This window comes from Hyperoodon ampullatus (assembly GCF_949752795.1).
Source record: "Hyperoodon ampullatus genome assembly, chromosome: 5".
Taxonomy (NCBI): Eukaryota; Metazoa; Chordata; class Mammalia; order Artiodactyla; family Ziphiidae; genus Hyperoodon; species Hyperoodon ampullatus.
Genome location: NC_136918.1, coordinates 71,023,336 through 71,043,656, shown reverse-complemented (window position 1 = coordinate 71,043,656; position 20,321 = coordinate 71,023,336). Strand labels below are relative to the sequence as shown.

At 36.6% G+C, this 20,321-nt stretch overlaps 1 protein-coding gene across 1 annotated transcript in view; it reads left to right on the top strand.

The window, feature by feature from the left end:
* Positions 1–20,321, top strand: part of LEKR1 (leucine, glutamate and lysine rich 1) — a gene marked incomplete at both ends in the record, with an annotated part of 264,064 nt that overhangs the window by 168,581 nt on the left and 75,162 nt on the right. Inside the window, one exon of the mRNA XM_079705454.1 lies at positions 6,202–6,283. Coding sequence (XP_079561580.1) covers positions 6,202–6,283 — 82 coding nt within the window. The remainder of the gene's footprint in view (positions 1–6,201; positions 6,284–20,321) is intronic.

Here is a 20,321-nt window from a genome sequence, read left to right as displayed (position 1 = left end):
TCTGGCTAATGGTTTATCAATTTTGTTTATCTTCTCAAAGAACCAGCTTTTAGTTTTATTGATTTTTGCTATCATTTCCTTCATTTCTTTTTCATTTATTTCTTATCTGATCTTTATGATTTCTTTCCTTCTGCTAACTTTGGGGTTTTTTTGTTCCTCTTTCTCTAATTGCTTTAGGTGCAGGGTTAGGTTGTTTACTCGAGATGTTTCCTGTTTCTTCCGGTAGGATTGTATTGCTATAAACTTCCGTCTTAGAACTGCTTTTGCTGTATCCCATAGGTTTTGGGTCATCGTGTCTCCATTGTCATTTGTTTCTAGGTATTTTTTTATTTCCTCTTTGATTTCTTCAATGATCACTTTGTTATTAAGTCGTGTATTGTTTAGCCTCCATGTGTTTGTATTCTTTACAGATCTTTTCCTGTAATTGATATCTAGTCTCATAGTGTTGTGGTCAGAAAATATACTTGATACAATTTCAATTTTCTTAAATTTACCAAAGCTTGATTTGTGCCCCAAGATATGATCTATCCTGGAGAATGTTCCATGAGCACTTGAGAAAAATGTGTATTCTGTTGTTTTTGGATGGAATGTCCTATAAATATCAATTAAGTCCATCTTGTTTAGTGTATCAATTAAAGCTTGTGTTTCCTTATATATTTTCATTTTGGATGATCTGTCCATTGGTGAAAGTGGGGTGTTGAAGTCCCCTACTATGAGTGTGTTACTGTCGATTTCTGCTTTTATGGCTGTTAGTATTTGCCTTATGTATTAAGGTCCTCCTATGTTGGGTACATAACTATTTATAATTGTTATATCTTCTTGGATCAATCATTTGATCATTTTGTAGTGTCCTTCTTTGTCTCTTCTAATAATCTTTATTTTAAAGTCTATTTTGTCTGACATGAGAATTGCTACTCCAGCTTTCTTTTTGTTTCCATTTCCATCCCCTCACTTTCAGTCTGTATGTGTCTCTAGGTCTGAAGTGGGTCTCTCTTTTTTTTTTTTTTTTTTTTTTTTTGTGGTACGTGGGCCTCTCACTGTTGTGGCCTCTCCTGTTGCAGAGCACAGGCTCTGGACGCACAAGCTCAGCAGCCATGGCTCACAGTCCCAGCCGCTCCGCGGCATGTGTGATCTTTCCGGACCAGGGCATGAAACCGTGTCCCCTGCATCGGCAGGTGGACTCTCAACCACTGCACCACTAGGGAAGCCCTGAAATGGGTCTCTTGTAGACAGCATATATATGGGTCTTGTTTTTGTATCCATTCAGCCAGTCTGTGTCTTTTGGTGGGAACATTTAATCCATTTACATTTAAGGTAATTATCGATATGTATGTTCCTATTCCCATTTTCTTAATTGTTTTGGGTTTCTTATTATAGGTCTTTTCCTTCTCTTGTGTTTCTTGCCTAGAGAAGATCCTTTAGCATTTGTTGTAAAGCTGGTTTGGTGGTGCTGAACTCTCTCAGCTTTTGCTTGTCTGTAAAGTTTTTAATTTCTCCATCAAATCTGAATGAGATCCTTGCTGGGTAGAGTAATCTTGGTTGCAGGTTTTTCTCCTTTATCACTTTAAATATGTCCTGCCAGTCCCTTCTGGCTTGCAGAGTTTCTGCTGAAAGATCAGCTGTTAACCTTATGGGGATTCCCTTGTGTGTTATTTGTTGTTTTTCCCTTGCTGCTTTTAATATGTTTTCTTTGTATTTAATTTTTGACAGTTTGATTAATATGTGTCTTGGCATGTTTCTCCTTGGATTTATCCTGTATCGTCTCTCTGTGCTTCCTGGACTTGATTAACTATTTCCTTTCCCATATTAGGGAAGTTTTCAACTATAATCTCTTCAAATATTTTCTCAGTCCCTTTCTTTTTCTCTTCTTCTCCTGGGACCCCTATAATCCGAATGTTGATGCATTTAATATTCTCCTAGAGGTCTCTGAGACTGTCCTCAGTTCTTTTCATTCTTTTTTCTTTCTTCTGCTCTGCAGTAGTTATTTCCACTACTTTATCTTCCAGGTCCTTTATCCATTCTTCTGCCTCAGTTATTCTGCTATTGATCCCTTCTAGAGTATTTTTAATTCATTTATTGTGTTGTTCATCATTGCTTGTTTCCTCTTTAGTTCTTCTAGGTCCTTGTTAAATGTTTCTTGCATTTTGTCTATTCTATTTCCAAGATTTTGGATCATCTTTACTATCATTATTCTGAATTCTTTTTCAGGTAGACTGCCTATTTCCTCTTCATTTTTAGGTCTGGTGGGTTTTTATCTTGCTCCTTCATCTGCTGTGTGTTTTTCTGTCTTCTCATTTTGCTGATCTTACTGTTTTGGGGGTCTCCTTTTTGCAGGCTGCAGGTTCGTAGTTCCCGTTGTTTTTGGTGTCTGTCCCCAGTGGCTCAAGTTGGTTCAGTGGGTTGTGTAGGCTTCCTGGTGGAGGGGACTAGTGCCTGTGTTCTGGTGGATGAGGCTGGATCTTATCTTTCTGGTGGGCAGGTCCACGTCTGGTGGTGTGTTTTGGGGGTGTTTGTGGACTTATTATGATTTTAGGCAGCCTCTCTGCTAATGGGTGGGGTTGTGTTCCTGTCTTGCTAGTTGCTTGGCATAGGGTGTCCAGCACTGTAGCTTGCTTGTCTTTGAGTGAAGCTTGGTGTTGGTGTTGAGATGGAGATGTCTGGGAGATTTTCACCGTTTGATATTATGTGGAGCTGGGAGGTCTCTTGTGGACCAGTGTCCTGAATTTGGCTCTCCCACCTCAGAAGCACAGCACTGACTCCTGGTTGCAGCACCAAGAGACTTTCATCCACACGGGTCAGAATAAAAGGGAGAAAAAGTAGAAAGAAAGAAAGACAGAGGATAAAGGAAAATAAAATAAAGTAAGGTAAAATAAAATAAAATAAAATAGATCCCCTTACCCGAGTTTTAAATCTTGTCAGTTTGACTGCTGGCTAATACATTTATTCACTGTAAGATACTAGGCAAGAGAATCAAAGATAATCTCATTTCTCATCATCTGAAAAATGGGGCTGTTTGCACTTATGTAGCAATTTGAGAGTTAACATTAATATATGTGAATGTGCTGAATAAACATTAAGATTTATACTAATATCTAGTAAATTCTAATTTAAAAAATTTTTTAGAGTGAATTTATTTTCTGATTTAAGGAACTGGCTCATTTTCATGAAACAAAGTTAAGAAGGCAGACTGAAAATACTTACAGAAATTTTATATATTTGTATGGATGCATAAACTTTTTAAAGTTTAACTCCCAAATTCTTCTACGAAGCCACCATCACCCTGATAACAAAACCAGAAAAAGATAGCACAAAGAAAGAAAATTATAGACCAATATCACTGATATTTGGTAAGGTTGCAGGATGCAAAATTAATGCACACAAATCTCTGGCATTCCTATACACCACCAACAGAAAATCAAAAAGAGAAATTAAGGAAACACTCCCATTTACCATTGCAACAAAAAGAAGAAAATACCTAGGAATAAACCTACCTAAGGAGGCAAAAGACCTGTACTCAGAAAACTATAAGACACTGATGAAAGAAACCAAAGATGACATAAACAGATGGAGAAATATACCATGTTCTTGGATGGGAAGAATCAATATTGTGAAAATGACTATAGTACCCAAAGCAAGTTACAGATTCAATGCAATCCCTATCAAACTACCAATGGCATTCTTCACAGAATTAGAACAAAAAATCTTACAATTCATATGGAAACACAAAAGACCCTGAATACCCAAAGCAATCTTGAGAAAGAAAAACGGAGTTGGAGGAATCAGGCTCCCCGACTTCAAACTGTACCACAAAGCTACAGTAATTAAGAGAGTATGATACTGGCACAAAAACAAAAATATAAATGAATGGTACAAGATAGAGTGCCCAGAGATAAACGCATGCACATATGGTCACCTAATTTATGACAAAGGAGGCAAGAACATACAATGGAGAAAAGACAACCTCTTCAATAAGTGGTGCTGGGAAAACTGGACAGCTACTTGTAAAAGAATGAAATTAGTACACTACCTAACACCATACCCAAAAATAAGCTCCAAATGGATTAAAGACTTAAATTTAAGACAATACACTGTAAAACTCTTAGAGGAAAACATAGGAAAAACACTCTTTGACATAAACCACAGCAAGATTTTTTTTGACCCACCTCCTAGAGTAATGGATATAAAAACAAAAATAAACAAATTGGACCTAATTAAACTTAAAAGCTTTTGCACAGCAACAGAAACCATAAGACAAAAAGACAACCCTCAGAATGGGAGAAAATATTTGCAGATGAAACAACAGACAAAGGATTAATCTCCAAAATACACAAATAGCTCATGGAGCTCAATATCAAAAAAACAAACAATCCAGTTAAAAAATGGGTGGAAGACTTAAATACACATTTCACCAATGAAGACATACAGATGGCCAAGAGGCACATGAAAAGAAGCTCAACATCCCTAAATATTAGAGAAATGCAAATCAAAACTACAATGAGGTATCACCTCATACCAGTCAGAATTGCCATTATCAAAAAATCTAGAAACAATAAATGCTGGAAAGGGTGTGGTGAAAAAGGAACCCTCCTGCACTGTTGGTGGGAATGTAAATTGATACAACCACTATGGAGAATAGTATGGAGGTTCCTTAAAAAACTAAATATAGAACTGCCATATGACCCAGCAATCCCACTACTGGGCATATACCCTGAGAAAACCATAATTCAAAAAGAGACATGTACCACAATGTTCATTGCAGCACTATTTACAATAGCCAGGACATGGAACCAACCTAAATGTGGATAAAGAAGATGTGGCACATATATACAATGGAATATTACTAAGCCATAAAAAGAAACAAAATTGAGTTATTTGTAGTGAGGTGGGTGGACCTAGAGTCTGTCATACAGAGTGAAGTAAGTCAGAAAGAGAAAAACAAATACCATATGCTAACGCATAGATATGGAATCTAAGAAAAAAAGAGTGGTATTGATGAACCTAGTTGCAGGGCAGGAATAAAGAGGTAGACATCGAAAATGGACTGGAGGACTTGGGGTGGGAGGGCGAAGCTGGGGTGAAGTGAGAGTAACATCGACATATATACACTACCAAATGTAAAATAGATAGCTGGTGGGAAGCAGCAGCATAGCACAGGGAGATCCGCTCAGTGCTTTGTGATGACCTAGAGGGGTGGGATAGGGAGGCTGGGAGGGAGGCTCAAGAAGGAGGGGATATGGGGACATGTATATGCATATGGCTGATTCATTTTGTTGTGCAACATCAACTAACACAGTATTTATTGTGAAGCAATTATACTCCAATAAAGATCTATCAAAAATTTTTTTTAAAGATTTTAAAGTTTACTATTAAAAATATGTTATTAAAACACCTGAACAGATGTAACATGGAAATTTTATAAATTCCAATGTTTAAAATTATTTTCTTCATAGAAGTCAGTTAATCCAGCTGTGTACGTTTGTTTTCCACCTTTTTGCAAAAAGAGTACCAACAAGGGCTGTTATTGGGGCTGGGGTTCAGATCTTAGTCCACACACACAGGCTAATGGTGGGTCTCAGATCATTCAAGCCATATGTTTTTTCTGCTTCAGTTTCAGTTCTGCATCCACACATGTGAGACATGGCTGCCTGAATAATCTTTCTCAAACACTACTTGAATTCCTCAGTTCAAGACTCTGGAAGCCAATTGCCTGCTTGTATTTTCTTGGCTTGAAAGTCATTAAAATGCCTATTAGACACTACCCAGAGTTAACAGATTCTTTACTGGAAGGCTTGCACATGGTTTATCTATTTCAGTTCTACTGGGAGGCCTTAGCAATACTTCTAAGTTCCAGGCCACAAGAGCTAGCTCAGGCAGTCAAGTTTTTCAGAAGTGAGTCATATGACCAAAAATTCATAAATTTCCTTTGAAAACATCAGTAAAATTTAGCCTATTAGCTGTTTGAAAATTAGCATGATGTTGGGGACAGAAAGAGGCCAATAAATTGAGTCTGTCAAAACCTATTAATTCTGTGGGATTTCAGAGTAGGGATGAGCTACATATGGTCATCCAAGCAAAGTGGAATAAACAGCTGCATTATTCTTCAGGAGGTGAGTGGCAATGCTAAAAAAATGTGGTTTACTCTATGAAAATATCTAGACACTTAAAATGTACTAATCAGAAGAATACATTATGTCATTCCAGATTTACAGTGTCAAGTTGAAGCATTTGGGCTAAAACTTCAGAAGGCAGTGACTGAGATGGACAACTACAAAGAAAAGCTCATGTAAGATGGTAAACATTAAACAACCTGTAAGAATTTAGAAAAACCCCCATGTGTTCTCTGTGACTCTGGGCAGTAATTTGGATGTGTTGGTATGGTCTACTGCAGTTTTTCTCAGCTACTTTTCTGGCCTATATTGAAGGACCTGTAAATACTTTTAAATATATGAAATGTTTCTCTATCTCAGTAAGAAACCTACCTATCCAGGTATTAAAGCTTTTCCTGATTATTCAAATGTAGTAACTTAATATTCTCTGAACTTTTTGTCTTATCATCTGTTTATTATCTATCTGGAAGAAACAGCATTGAAGATGTTTCATAAGATTATTGGGATTGACATATATACACTAATATGTGTAAAATAGATAACTAAAAAAAACCTGCTGTATAATAAATAAGTGAATAAATAAATAAATTTTAGGTTCAAAAAGACAGTTGAGTATCTTTGAAATTCTGGAGTGCTTATGCCTTATATAAGTGAGAAAGAAAATATTAGAAAACAAATGATAAGAAAATGCCCCTGTAAAATATCCAGAGTACTATTTCTTTTATTTATTTATTTATTTTTCATCTTGTTTATGGTTTCCTTTGCTGTGCAAAAGCTTTTAGGTTTCCTTAGGTCCCATTTGTTTATTTTTGTTTTTATTTCCATTACTCTAGGAGGTGGATCAAAAAAGATCTTGCTGTGATTTATGTCAAAGAGTGTTCTTCCTATGTTTTCCTCTAAGAGTTTTATAGTGTCCGGTCTTACATTTAGGTCTCTAATCCATTTTGAGTTTATTTTTGTGTACAGTGTTACGGAGTGTTCTAATTTCATTCTTTCACATGTAGCTGTCCAGTTTTCCCAGCACCACTTATTGAAGAGACTGTCTTTTCTCCATAGTATATCCTTGCCTCCTTTGTCATAGATTCGTTGGCCACAAGTGCGTGGATTTATCTCTGGGCTTTCTATCTTGTTCCATTGATCTACATTTCTGTTTTTGTGCCAGTACAATATTGTCTTTATTACTGTAGCTTTGTAGTATAATCTGAAGTCAGGAAGTCTGATTCCTCCAGCTCCGTTTTATTCCCTCAAGACTGCTTTGGCTATTCGGGGTCTTTTGTGTCTCCCTACAAATTTTAAGATTTTTTGTCCTATTTCTGTAAAAAATACCATTGGTAGTTTGATAGGGATTGCATTGAATCTGTAGATTGCTTTGGGTAGTATAGTCATTTTCACAATATTGATTCTTCCAATCCAAGAACATAGTATATCTCTCCATCTGTTGCTATCATCCTTAATTTCTTTCATCAGTGTCTTATAGTTTTCTACATATGGGCCTTTTGTCTCCCTAGGTAGGTTTATTCCTAGGTGTTTTATTCTTTTCGTTGCAGTGGTAAATGGGAGTGTTTCCTTAATTTCTCTTTCAGATTTTTCATCATTAGTGTATAGGAATGCCAGAGATTTCTGAGCATTAATTTTGAGTCCTGCAACTTTGCCAAATTCATTGATTAGCTCTAGTAGTTTTCTGGTGCCATCTTTAGGATTCTCTATGTATGGTATCATGTCATCTGCAAACAGTGACAGTTTTACTTCTTCTTTTCCAATTTGGATTCCTTTTATTTCTTTTCCTTCTCTGATTGCCGTGGCTAGGACTTCCAAAACTATGTTGAATAATAGTGGTGAGAGTAGACCTCCTTGTCTTGTTCCTGATCTTAAAGGAAATGCTTTCAGTTTTTCACCATTGAGAATGATGTTTGCTGTGGGTTTATCGTATATGGCCTTTATTATGTTGAGGTAGGTTCCCTCTATGCCCACTTTCTGGAGAGTTTTTATCATAAATGGGTGTTGAACTTTGTCAAAAGCTTTTTCTGCATCTATTGAGATGATCATATGGTTTTTATTCTTCGATTTGTTAATATGGTGTATCACATTGATTGATATGCGTATATTGAAGAATCCTTGCATCCCTAGGATAAATCCCACTTGATCATGGTTTATAATCTTTCTAATGTGTTGTTGGATTCGGTTTGCTAGTATTTTGTTGAGGATTTTTGCATCTATATTCATCAGTGATATTGGTCTGTAATTTTCTTTTTTTGTAGTGTATTTGTCTGGCTTTGGTATCAGGGTGATGGTGGCCTCATAGAATGAGTTTGGGAGTGTTCCTTCCTCCACAATTTTTTGGAAGAGTTTGAGAAGGATAGTTGTTAGCTCTTCTCTAAATGTTTGATAGAATTCACCTGTGGAGCCATCTGGTCCTGGACTTTTGTTTATTGGAAGACTTTTAGTCACAGTTTCAATTTCATTTCTTGTGATTGGTCTGTTCACATTTTCTTTTTTTTTCCTGGTTCAGTCTTGGAAGGTTATACCTTTCTAAGAATTTGTTCATTTCTTCCAGGTTGTCCATTTTATTGGCCTAGAGTTGCTTGTAGTAGTCTCTTAGGATGCTTTGTATTTCTGCAGTGTCTGTTGTAACTTCTCCTTTTTCATTTCTAATTTTATTAATTTGAGTCCTCTCCCTCTTTTTCTTGATGAGTCTGGCTAATGGCTTAACAATTTTGTTTACCTTCTCAAAGAACCAGCTTTTAGTTTTGTTGACCTTTGCTATTGTTTTCTTTGTTTCTATTTCATTTATTTCTGCTCTGATCTTTATGATTTCTTTCCTTGTGCTAACTTTGGATTTTCTTTGTTCTTCTTTCTCTAGTTCCTTCAGGTGTAAGTTTAGATTGTTTATTTGAGATTTTTCTTGTTTCTTGAGTTAGACTTGTATAGCTATAAACTTCCCCCTTAGAATGGCTTTTGCTGCATCCCATAGGTTTTGGATCATCATGTTTTCATTGTCATTTGTCTCTAGGTATTTTTTGATTTCCTCTTTGATTTCTTTAGTGATCTCTTGGTTATTTAGTAATGTATTGTTTAGCCTCCATGTGTTTGTGTTTTTTATGTTTTTTTCCCTATAATTCATTTCTAATATCCTAGCGTTGTGGTCCAAAAAGATGCTTGATACGATTTCAGTTTTCTTAAATTTACTGAGGCTTGATTTGTGACCCAAGATGTGATCTATCCTGGAGAATGTTCTGTGTGCACTTGAGAAGAAAGTGTAATCTGCTGTTTTTGGATGGAATGTCCGATAAATATCACTTAAATCTATCTGGTCTATTGTGTCATTTAAAGCATCTGTTTCCTTATTTATTTTCATTTTGGATGATCTGTCCATTGGTGTAAGTGAGGTGTGAAAGTCCCCCATTATTATTGTGTTACTGTCGATTTCCTCTTTTATAGCTGTTAGCAGTTGCCTTATGTATTGAGGTGCTCCTATGTTGGGTGCATATATATTCATAATTGTTATATCTTCTTCTTGGATTGATCCCTTGATCATTATGTAGTGTCCTTCCTTGTCTCTTGTAATATTCTTTATTTTAAAGTCTGTTTTATCTGATATGAGTATTGCTACTCCAGCTTTCTTTTGATTTCCATTTTCATGGAATATCTTTTTCCATCCCCTCACTTTCAGTCTGTATGTGTTCCTAGGTCTTAAGTGGGTCTCTTGTAGACAGCATATATATGGGTCTTGTTTTTGTATGCATTCAGCAAGCCTGTGTCTTTTGGTATGTGCATTTAATCCATTCACGTTTAAGGTAATTATCGTTATGTATGTTCCTATGACCATTTTCTTAATTGTTTTGTGTTTGTTTTTGTACGTCCTTTTCTTCTCTTGTGTTTCCCACTTAGAGAAGTTCCTTTAGCATTTGTTGTAGAGCTGGTTTGGTGGTGCTGAATTCTCTTAGCTTTTGCTGCTGTGTAAAGCTTTTGATTTGTCCATCGAATCTGAATGAGATCCTTGTTGGGTAGAGTAATCTTCATTGTAGTTTCATCCCTTTCATCACTTTAAGTGTATCATGCCATTCCCTTCTGGCTTGTAGCATTTCTACTGAGAAGTCAGCTGTTAACCTTACAGGAGTTCTTGTATGTTATTTGTCGTTTTTCCCTTGCTGCTTTCAGTAATTTTTCTTTGTCCTTAGTTTTTGCCAAATTGATTACTATGTGTCTCGATGTGTTTCTCCTTGGGTTTATCCTGTATGGGACTCTCTGTGCTTCCTGGACTTTGGTGGCTATTTCCTTTCCCATGTTAGGGAAGTTTTTGACTATAATCTCTTCAAATATCTTCTCTTGTTCTTTCTCTCTCTCTTCTCCTTCTGGGCCCCCTATAATGCAAATGTTGTTGTGTTTAATGTTTTCCCAGAAGTCTCTTAGGCTGTCTTCATTTATTTTCATTCTTTTTTCTTTATTCTGTTCTGCAGCAGTGAATTCCACCATTCTGTCTTCCAGGTCACTTCTTTGTTCTTCTGCCTCAGTTATTCTGCTATTGATTCCTTCTAGTGTAGTTTGCATTTCAGTTATTGTATTGTTCATCTCTGTTTGTTTGTTCTTTAATTCTTTTAGGTCTTTGTTAAACGTTTCTTGCATCTTCTCGATCTTTGCCTCCATTTTTTTTCTGAGGTCCTGGATCATCTTCACTATCATTATTGTGAAATCTTTTTCTGGAAGGTTGCCTATCTCCCTTCATTTAGTTGTTTTTCTGGGGTTTTATCTTGTTCCTTCATCTGGTACATAGCCCTCTGCCTTTTCATCTTGTCTATCTTTTTGTGAATGTGGTTTTTGTTCCACAGGCTGCAGGATTGTAATTCTTCTTGCTTCTGCTGTCTGCCCTCTCTATTTCTTTTAGAAATGATTTTATTTCAGAAATTTCAAAAATGATAGTACAAATATAGTACATCTATAATTATAACACTAAAATAGATTTTATATAATCTTTGAAAAGTAAATAAATTCTTTTACTTTGTGCTATGTAATCTGGTAGCTTTGGTTTTCAGTTCCTATATTTTAGAAGGATGAACCTCATAAGAAATATAAATACTGAAAATTCTTAACAACTAAATGTTGTGTTGACCATTGCCTATTCCTAAGAACAATCTTTTCAAGAAAATTCTTAACAACACAAAGAAGTACAAATTCCAAAAATACTCTATCAAATTAATGTATACTTTGATTATTTGTAGCAAAATAATTTATTTTCAAAAGCCAAGAAAAAACAAATATTCATGCTTTATAACACTGTGGTCAATAGTTCAGTAAATAATAGTTCAACTCTCTGTGTATGATAGTTGTGGTTGAAGGAATAAGTGGAGAAGAGGTTCTAGCATGACTCTCTGCACCGAGCAAGAACTTTTTGATGAGAAAATGCATGAAAAAAAGAAGCAAGATGGGAATTGCCAGAAAATTGTTAATCCCCACCCTCTAGTTACATCAGGGAGGGCTTTGGCCTCATGAATGTCTCATGCAGAGGGCCTGCCTCATCAGACCACAGCCCATTTAATATTAATACATGCTTTGTGATATTTTTGTTAATTTTTATATAATTTATTATATGAGTGCTGAGAAATAAGAGTCAGAGTAAATTGGAGTTGGAGGGAGAAAATACCACTCAGTAAAGTCCATCAAATGAATTACCTGGAGGAAATCACTGTAGAATTGTAGAAATACTGATGCTGTTGTTTCAGTTTATAATAAAATTGGTGCTTCCTACCTGTGTGAGAACTTTTTAAAATTAGAAAATGGGCAGAACATCCACTTTTAGAAAACTTGATGAAAGATAGAGACAGTTAAATGGTCTCACCTGCTGGAGACCATTCTCTGTGCTGCCTGTACCTAGCTCTTCCATCTCTACTCCGTCTACCCTCCTTCGCTACTAGGATGAAGTTGAGTAGGGCAGGCGTGTAGGATCAGAGCCTGGGACTCCTCAGGGTGATCAGAGCCTGGGACTGCTCGGGGTACTCAGAGCTCAGGAAGTCCCCAGTAGTATGTAAGTACTATTTTATTTATAGCTTAAAACCAAATTTTCAACTTGGCCATTGTTTTGTGGTAAATTCAGTTTGAAGTCAAAATAATTCACTCAAAATTTTTGACATGCCATTTCTTAATAAATTGAAGATTTGCTCTATATACCGAAACCTGTTTGAACTTCCAGAAATTGGAAGGTGGTGTGAAATCAGATTTTAAAAATATTTTAATCCTCACTCTTTGTGGGGACTGGGGTGAGGAATGAGTTTCACCCATCCAGCTTAAGATAATTGTTTTCTTTAAAGATTTTTAAATGTTTGGATATAAGTTTTGTGGGTTTTTACTTAAGAGGAAAAGGCAGTTTTTAAATGGATGAATTTTGGGTTCTTTTTTTTCTAAGATTTATAAGAAAATATTTTCCAAGGTTTATAAGAATTTGTTGTATATTTGAAAATAGAGATTTTATCACTTAGGATTCTTTGAGCTATAAGTAACAGAGGTAGAATTGTTTCAGGTTTAGTCAATCCAGTGACTCAACAATATCACCAAGGATCTTGATGCTCTTTCTGTCTCTATTCTGCTGCCCTCAGCACTGGCTTCACCCCAAGGCTAAGTCCCCTATGATCATGACATGGCTGCAGTTCCAGGTACCACATCCAAATGTAACCACCCCAGTGGCAGGAAGGGCCTGTTTTTCTGGTGTCTCCTTAGAAGTGAGATAAAAATTTCTCAGAAGCCACCAAACAGCCCTCTCCTTACATCTCTTGGCTAGAACCCTTTACATACCCTCTCCTAAATGAATCACTGGCAAGGGGAACAGGACTACCACAGTTATCTCAGGTCAGGCAGGATTTACCCTGAGAACAGATGATAATGGGGCTCTGATGGCCAGGAAGACAGTTATAGTACATGTCCAGAAGGTAACTAGTAATGTTTACTAGAGGTAGAGTGTTAGTGATGCTCTGAAAATTGATGACATTTTCTACAAATTTATTTGTGTCATAATATCTAGGTTAATTTAGGGAAGACCCTCCTGAAGTAATGAAAAATATGGATGCTGTGAAACGCAACTTTATTACTTTTAAATATTTATGTGGAGAGAGAGAGAGAGAGAAAGGGAGAGAGAACTAGGAAATAACACTTTTATTTTATATATATGTATATAGGATAAGATAAGTAAATAAGACTAATAAGAGAGGCTGCTATAGAGGGTGAGAAATTTTTAGGAATTCCTGAAAGAGAATACATAGGAAGGATAATAAAAAGGGTCAACTCTGCAGAGGAATAAACTAGAGGAAAACCAATTGTGTGGTGGGCATGTGACAGGCAGGACTTTACTTGGAATCAGTTAACACAAAGAGAAGGGAGTGGGATAAGGCAAATCATCAGAACAGTGGTTCTCAAACTCCAATCTGCAGAAGAATCCTGGGTAGTTTACTGAAACTGTGTATTACAGTATGACTTCGCTCACAGACCCAATCCCAGGATCAGTTTCTGGGCTCCATTCCCACAGACATTCTGGCTTTAAATTTGGGTTTGAGGTGTCCCTGAGCAATCTGCATTTGTAATGCACTCCCCCCTAACACACACACACTATTCTGATTCAGGTGATCCAATGAAGCCCACTCTGAGGGATCATATTTGGAACATTTAAGCCACTGGCCCCTCACCAGCCCCACCCCACCCCAATCAACAGGTCCCGTGTGAAGCAGCATTTGCAAGGCATCTGCACCCAGAATAAAGTGATGGGTGTGGGGACTGGAGCTGGGGAGCCTGCCAGCTACTGAACCCCAGAGGCCACGGTCCCCACATCCCAAGACAAACCTCCTGTGCCCCCACCGTACTCTACCCCTTCATCACAACCTTCAGAAACAATCTAGGGCAACAATAAACAGCAAAGCAGACAACAAACCAGAATCTTAGGCCCAGGATGAACACCCAACCAAAGATTACCAGGTATGTGAGAAAAACCTTCCCCCAACCTTGTTCACATGGCTCTGAATTCACACAGAAAAGCTTTAACACCTAGAGAAAATTTTAAATAGCAAACAGAAGATGTTAAGATAAATTTTTAAGTTAGAATATACTTCAAAATATGTCCAGGATTGTAACCATTAAAGAAGAACAGGCTGTTACCAAAAAAAAGCTATTAGGAATTTTAGAGATTAAAAATATGACTACAGAAAAATGATTCCATTCATGTTAAAAATGTATATGAATGTACATACAAATATATATGGATTCAAATTCATTGAATAAATGATTGGTAGGATTACAACAGTTCCTTCTGGAAGTGAGAGTCAGGGGTGTATAGAGACTCTTATTTTACTGTATATACTTATATATTGCTTAAATAGCTTACAGTGTGAATGTATTCATTTTCACATACGTAATGAAAAGAACAAAACTCACTTTAAATGATTTATAATTTATCAATTACTAGTGAATATGTCTAAAGTGGTGATATGAAATATACTTTCTAATTTGGGGATCTTTGTAACATACTTACACTTTAATTTTATTAGCAGCCACCTCCTCCTCATTTAACTAATAATTGTAAGCAATAATCAGTCATAACCAGCATAAATTTCTTGTTTATAAAGCTCTTGACCAAATAACAGCAATATTTTGCACAGTTGAGATGTTCTTGGAACATTATTATTGCCTTCTAAGATATAATGTTCTCCTGATTTTCCTCTTCTGTCATCATTCATGAGAATTTTTTTGCCTAGAAAGCAGGTGGCCTGGTGGCAATCCAGCGTCAGAGTACAGATACACCTTCACATGATCCTAGATTTAACAGGCTAGGTTTCCTTCCTTGACTCATTCAATACAAAATGCTCATGGAGAGGCAATTATGTGCCATGACTCTTTTGTGTACAAGCACTAGATACTGAAGTAACAAGATGGACAAGCTACAATAGGTAATTTCAGGTAATGTTAAGTGCTGCAAAAATATAAAACAGGTATAAAAGGATGTGAGTGTTGGGGAAGAGTGGTATCCTTTTGATAGAGTGGCATCCCTGGGCAGATGACCTTTGAGTTAAGATCTGAGTAACAGAAAGGAGCTAACAGTGCTAATAAGCTAACATCTGGAAGCAGAGAGATCAAGGACAAAAAATTCTTGGGAGTGAGTTTTACAAGTTAAAGAAACATGAAGGCCAGTTGTGGTAGATGGAATAACAGCTTCCAAAGATTTTCATGTCCTAATCCCTGAAATCTGTGAGTACATTATCCTATGTGGCAAAAGGGATTTTGCATGTGTTTAAATTAGGGATATAGAGCTTGGGAGATTTTGTTGGATTATTCAGGCAGGCTCAATGTTATAACTGCAAAGTTCCTTATAAGATGAAAGCAAGAGGGTCAAAGTCACAAAAGTGGATGTGAGGATGGAAGCAGAGGTTGGAGTAATGTGATTTGAAGATGGAAGAAGGGACTAAGGCCAAGGAATGCATGTGGTCTCTAGAAGCTAGAAAAGGCAGGAAAACAGATTCTCCTCTAGAGCTTCCAGGGGGAACACAGCCCTCAAGACATCTTCATATTAGGACTTCTTACCTTAGAAATGTAAGATAATAAATTTGTGTTGTTTTAAACCCCTACATTTGTGGTAATTTGTTATAGTAGCAATAAGAAATGAATAGACCAGTGTGTCCAAAGCCCAGTGAGGATTTTGGATTTATGCAGAGGGCAGAGGGAAACTATTGGAGGGTTTGGCAATAGAGTGAACTGATTTGATTTGTTTTAAAAGGGTGGCATTGGGCTTCCCTGGTGGCGCAGTGGTTGAGAGTCCGCCTGCCGATGCAGGGGACACGGGTTCGTGCCCCGGTCCGGGAAGATCCCGCATGCCGCAGAGTGGCTGGGCCTGCGCGTCCGGAGCCTGTGCTCCGCAACGGGAGAGGCCATAACAGTGAGAGGCCTGCGTACCGCAAAATAAATAAATAAATAAAAGGGTGGCATTGCTGCTGCATGGAGAATGGACTGAAGTGGGAGGGCAAGAGCGATCAGGGAGACTAGGTGGGAGGCCCAGCATTCATGCAAGTGAGAAGTGGCTGGTTTAGTGTAAAGCTATAGTGTGGAGATGGAGAGAAATATATGCCAGGGGTCACTCTCACAGGATTTACTGATGGAGTAGGTGTGCCCGGGGAGGAAGAGGACTGGAAAAGAAAGGAAATAATAAAGGATGGGGTTTGGGGCTTTTCAGCATCAGGTAGACAGTTGAGAGGCAGTATAGTGACTAACAGCCTGGAAGCCAAATCCAGACTGCTGGGGCAGTACTACTTAGCATTATGTCACCTTGGGCATGTTACTTACCTCTCGGTTTTCAGTTTCCTCAAGTGTAACAAGGGCTGAGTAAGGGCTGGTTTGAGGTTCGTGTGAGATATATAAGGTGTTACCTAGTAGTTTCATTATGAGTTGGTGCCATTTAATGAAGTGGGAAAATCTGTAAAAGAAATAGATACGGGGGTGAGGGAAATACAAAACAATGCTTTTGATCTGTTAGATTTGAGATGCCTTTTGGACAGCAAAGTAGAAATATCAAGGAGGCAGTTTAAGAATGGCTATTTCACATAAAGTGGAATGGTATGACCCTTGCCTTTCAAATTAGAGGAAAATATCCCACTACTCTATCTTATTTCCTTTGCTTTGATTGGCAGGAGCGGCAGGGGCTTTTCTGAAGGCTTATTCAAAGCAGTTGAAGAGAAAGGATTAACACTATTTGCTGAGGGTAAAAGAAGGAATGCAGTGTTTAAAGAGATGTAGGCATTCTTTCTATTCCTTCCAATTCCTCCCATCCTAATGAAGGGGAAGATAATAGTTGGGCAGGGAAGGGCAGACCATAAAAAGAGTGGCTTAACCGGCATGGGGGTGGGAGATGACCATAGTGAGGGGAGTTCTTGGGATGGTAGACTGCCCAGGGAACTTTTTTTTTTTTAATCGCAGCCAAAATTTATTGTCCACATAGTAAAATAACCACTTAAATGTGTTCTGCTGTCCCTGACTCTAGATTTGGAAAAGTGTGTATAAGAGTTTGAACATAGAGTGAAAGTTGTGTCTGGGGCTGCTGAATCTCAAAGCATTTCTAAAAGGAACATTATTGTTTGATTTAAAAGTAAATGTATAAAACTTGGCAAATACAGGAATCCACAAAAAAGAACATCATCTTTATATTTCGATATCCTTATGGTCCATTTTTCTAAGTAATGCGTATTTTAAACATATTTTTCACTTAGTAATATATCCTGGATATTTTCCCATGGCATTACATGATATATTTATAGTTATCAAATAGCTATGTAGTATTCTAATTTGTGGATGGATCATAACTTATTTTCTAATCCCTTGTATTTTAAAATTTCCAAATTTTTCACTTTTATAAGGAAGGTATTTTGAAATTCATAGAGATAAATCTTTCTATTCACATGCAGTTATTTCCTTAGGATAATTTTTGCTAGACTCAAACTTGCATATTTTTAAGACTTTTAATTCATAATGACTCATTACCTTGCAATAAGATTTTATTGATTTATAATCTCAGCAGTGTTTGTAAATACCTATTTCTCCACTTCCTAGCTAATACTGGGTAGTATAACTAAGAAAAAAAAAATCCTAGTTTAATGAAAAATTGTACCCCTGCATCTTTGGCTCTTTGTATTCTTTCCTTTGTGACTCACCTGAGTACAACCTTTGCTCACTTTTTAATGGCATGTTACTCTTTCCCTTATTCTTTATTTTCTAATGTTTTACTTGGAAATAATTTCAAACTTACAAAAAGTTGTAAACATGATGATAGTACAAAGAGCACACAAATAGGCTTTACCCAGATTAATCTATTATTAATGTTTTAATCCATTTGTTTTTTCCCCTCACCCCTATCCCTGTCCCCTCAACCTTTTCTCTCTCTCTCTCTCTCCCCCTGAAACCCACACACAAATTTTCCTGCACCATTTGAGGAGAAGTTACATACAACACAACCCTTTACTTCTAAATAGTTTAGCCTGCCTTTCCTCAGGACAGTGATACTTCATATAACCAGGAGGGTAATCAATGTTATAATTTTACATACAATAATTACATTAATAATACTCTAATCTAGGATCCATATTCTAATTTTCTGAGTGGGCCTTTATAACATTTTCTCCTCTAGCACAGTCCACATAGGGTCAGCCTACTTAGTATGTCTCTTTAGCCTCCTTAAATCTGGAATATTTCCAGTCCGTCTTTGTCTTTTTATGACATGGACATTTTTGAAGAATGCAGAACCCCTCATACTTTTTTAAATAAAAATTTTTTCATTTTGTATTTTTCTGGTTTCCTCTTGATTGGATTAAGGATATGTACTCTCAGCCAGAAAACCACATAGGTGAGAACAAGCACTTCTCAGAGCACCACATCTGGAGGCACATGATCATCTGCCTCTCATTGGTGATGTTAATTTTGATCACCTGGTCAAGGTATTGCTCAATTTTTCCACTGTATTATTACTGAGGAGTTTTGTTCCCTTTCAACCAGTAAGCAGCCTATAAGAGACACTTTAGGTACATACACATGCTCTGCTTTTCATCAACACTTATCCCTAGATACAGCATCCATTAATGATTTTTGCCTCACCTAATCTTTATGACAGTCATTGCTAGATGATGATTTTTCCAACTCCAAGTCTCCCTGACCATTTATTAGTAAGCCCTCAGCATTCTACTTTAAATAGGAGCCTCCCTTCTTCCCATTATTTATTTACTTATTGATATGGATTCATGAACTCCTGTTTTGTTCAGTGGCTTATAATTCATTATTGTACTTAATTATTTTGGCATACAAATTGTTCTAAGCTTAGCCACTGGGGGCCACTTCCGGCTGGCTCTTATGACATTGGAACATGATCCCTTCCTCTTTCATAAGCATTTCCTTACTTTCGGTGTAACAAACTGTTTCAGGTATAGCTACTCTGCCCCAGCCTTGGAATCACCCATTTCTCTGAGTAGTCCTTGTTCCTTTGAATGTGAATGGTATTAGAGACCAGTATCTAGGCTCTAAGTATGCTGCTTGATTACGGTGATGGTTTCATGGGCTTGTACATATGTCAAATCTATCAAATTGTGGGCAGTTTATTGTATGTTAGTATAATACTTAAAGCTATTTTACAAAAAGTGGATAATAAAGGAAACAACATGTTTTAAAAAAACATTTTTTCATAAAAGAAACAGTAGAACTAAAGTATAGTGTTTAGGGATAAAACTTGGGCAATACAACTCCAAAGAAAATCAGTGATTACCATAAAATTCATGAGAATGATCAATTTAGGGAGGAGAGAGTTGGCTATTATTGGGTCCAGAACATGAAGCTTCTAGGCTAGCTGATTAGGTTTTATTTTTTTACCTGGATGGTAGTTACAAAAGTTTCTTCCTTGTAATAATTCATTATATAATTGTTTACATAATTTTCTGTAGCTTACAATTTTATCATTGTAAGCTAGAAAAGAAAATAAATGAATAAAAATAAATACTATTCATATTCATGATATAAATAAATTATTGTTTATTAGGAATTAAAGTTATTCTGCAAGTAAGGCAAACCCATTAACAATCTAACATTTTTTGTACATTTATAAACTTATTAAAATAGCTTTCAAAGCTATTTTAAGGTACATTCATATAATAAATTATTAATGAGAAGTCTATACAAACAAACTGGAATATTAATCTTTCTTAATATGTTAACTTTTTGAGTATTGTTACAAAACTCAATCTTATAAGATCAAGACAAATGTCTATTTCAGTTTTAGAATTTCCATTTCGTTCTTTTTAATGGTTTCTATTTCTCTGCTGAGGTTTTTTATCTTTTCACGAATTAAAGTAGATTTTCCTTTATGTCTTTGAGCGAGTTATAACTGTGCCTTCAGAAATCCTTGTCTGCTAATTTCAGTATCCGGGTCATCTCAGAGTCAATCCCTATTAACTGTCTTTTCTCTTTAGAATAGGTCATGCTTTTCTGTGTCTTCCTATGTAGAGTAATTTTTTTATATTCTGGACATTGTGAATGTTATGTTATGGAAATTCTAGATTCTGTTATGTTTCTCTAAATACTGTTGTAGGTGGTGGTAGGGGTGGTGTTGCTTTAAGCAGACAATTAATTTGGTTGGCCTCAAAATGCAAACTCTGTCTCTATGGCAACAGCTCAAATCTCAGTTCAGTTCTTTCATCTTTAACTAGGCTGCTTGGA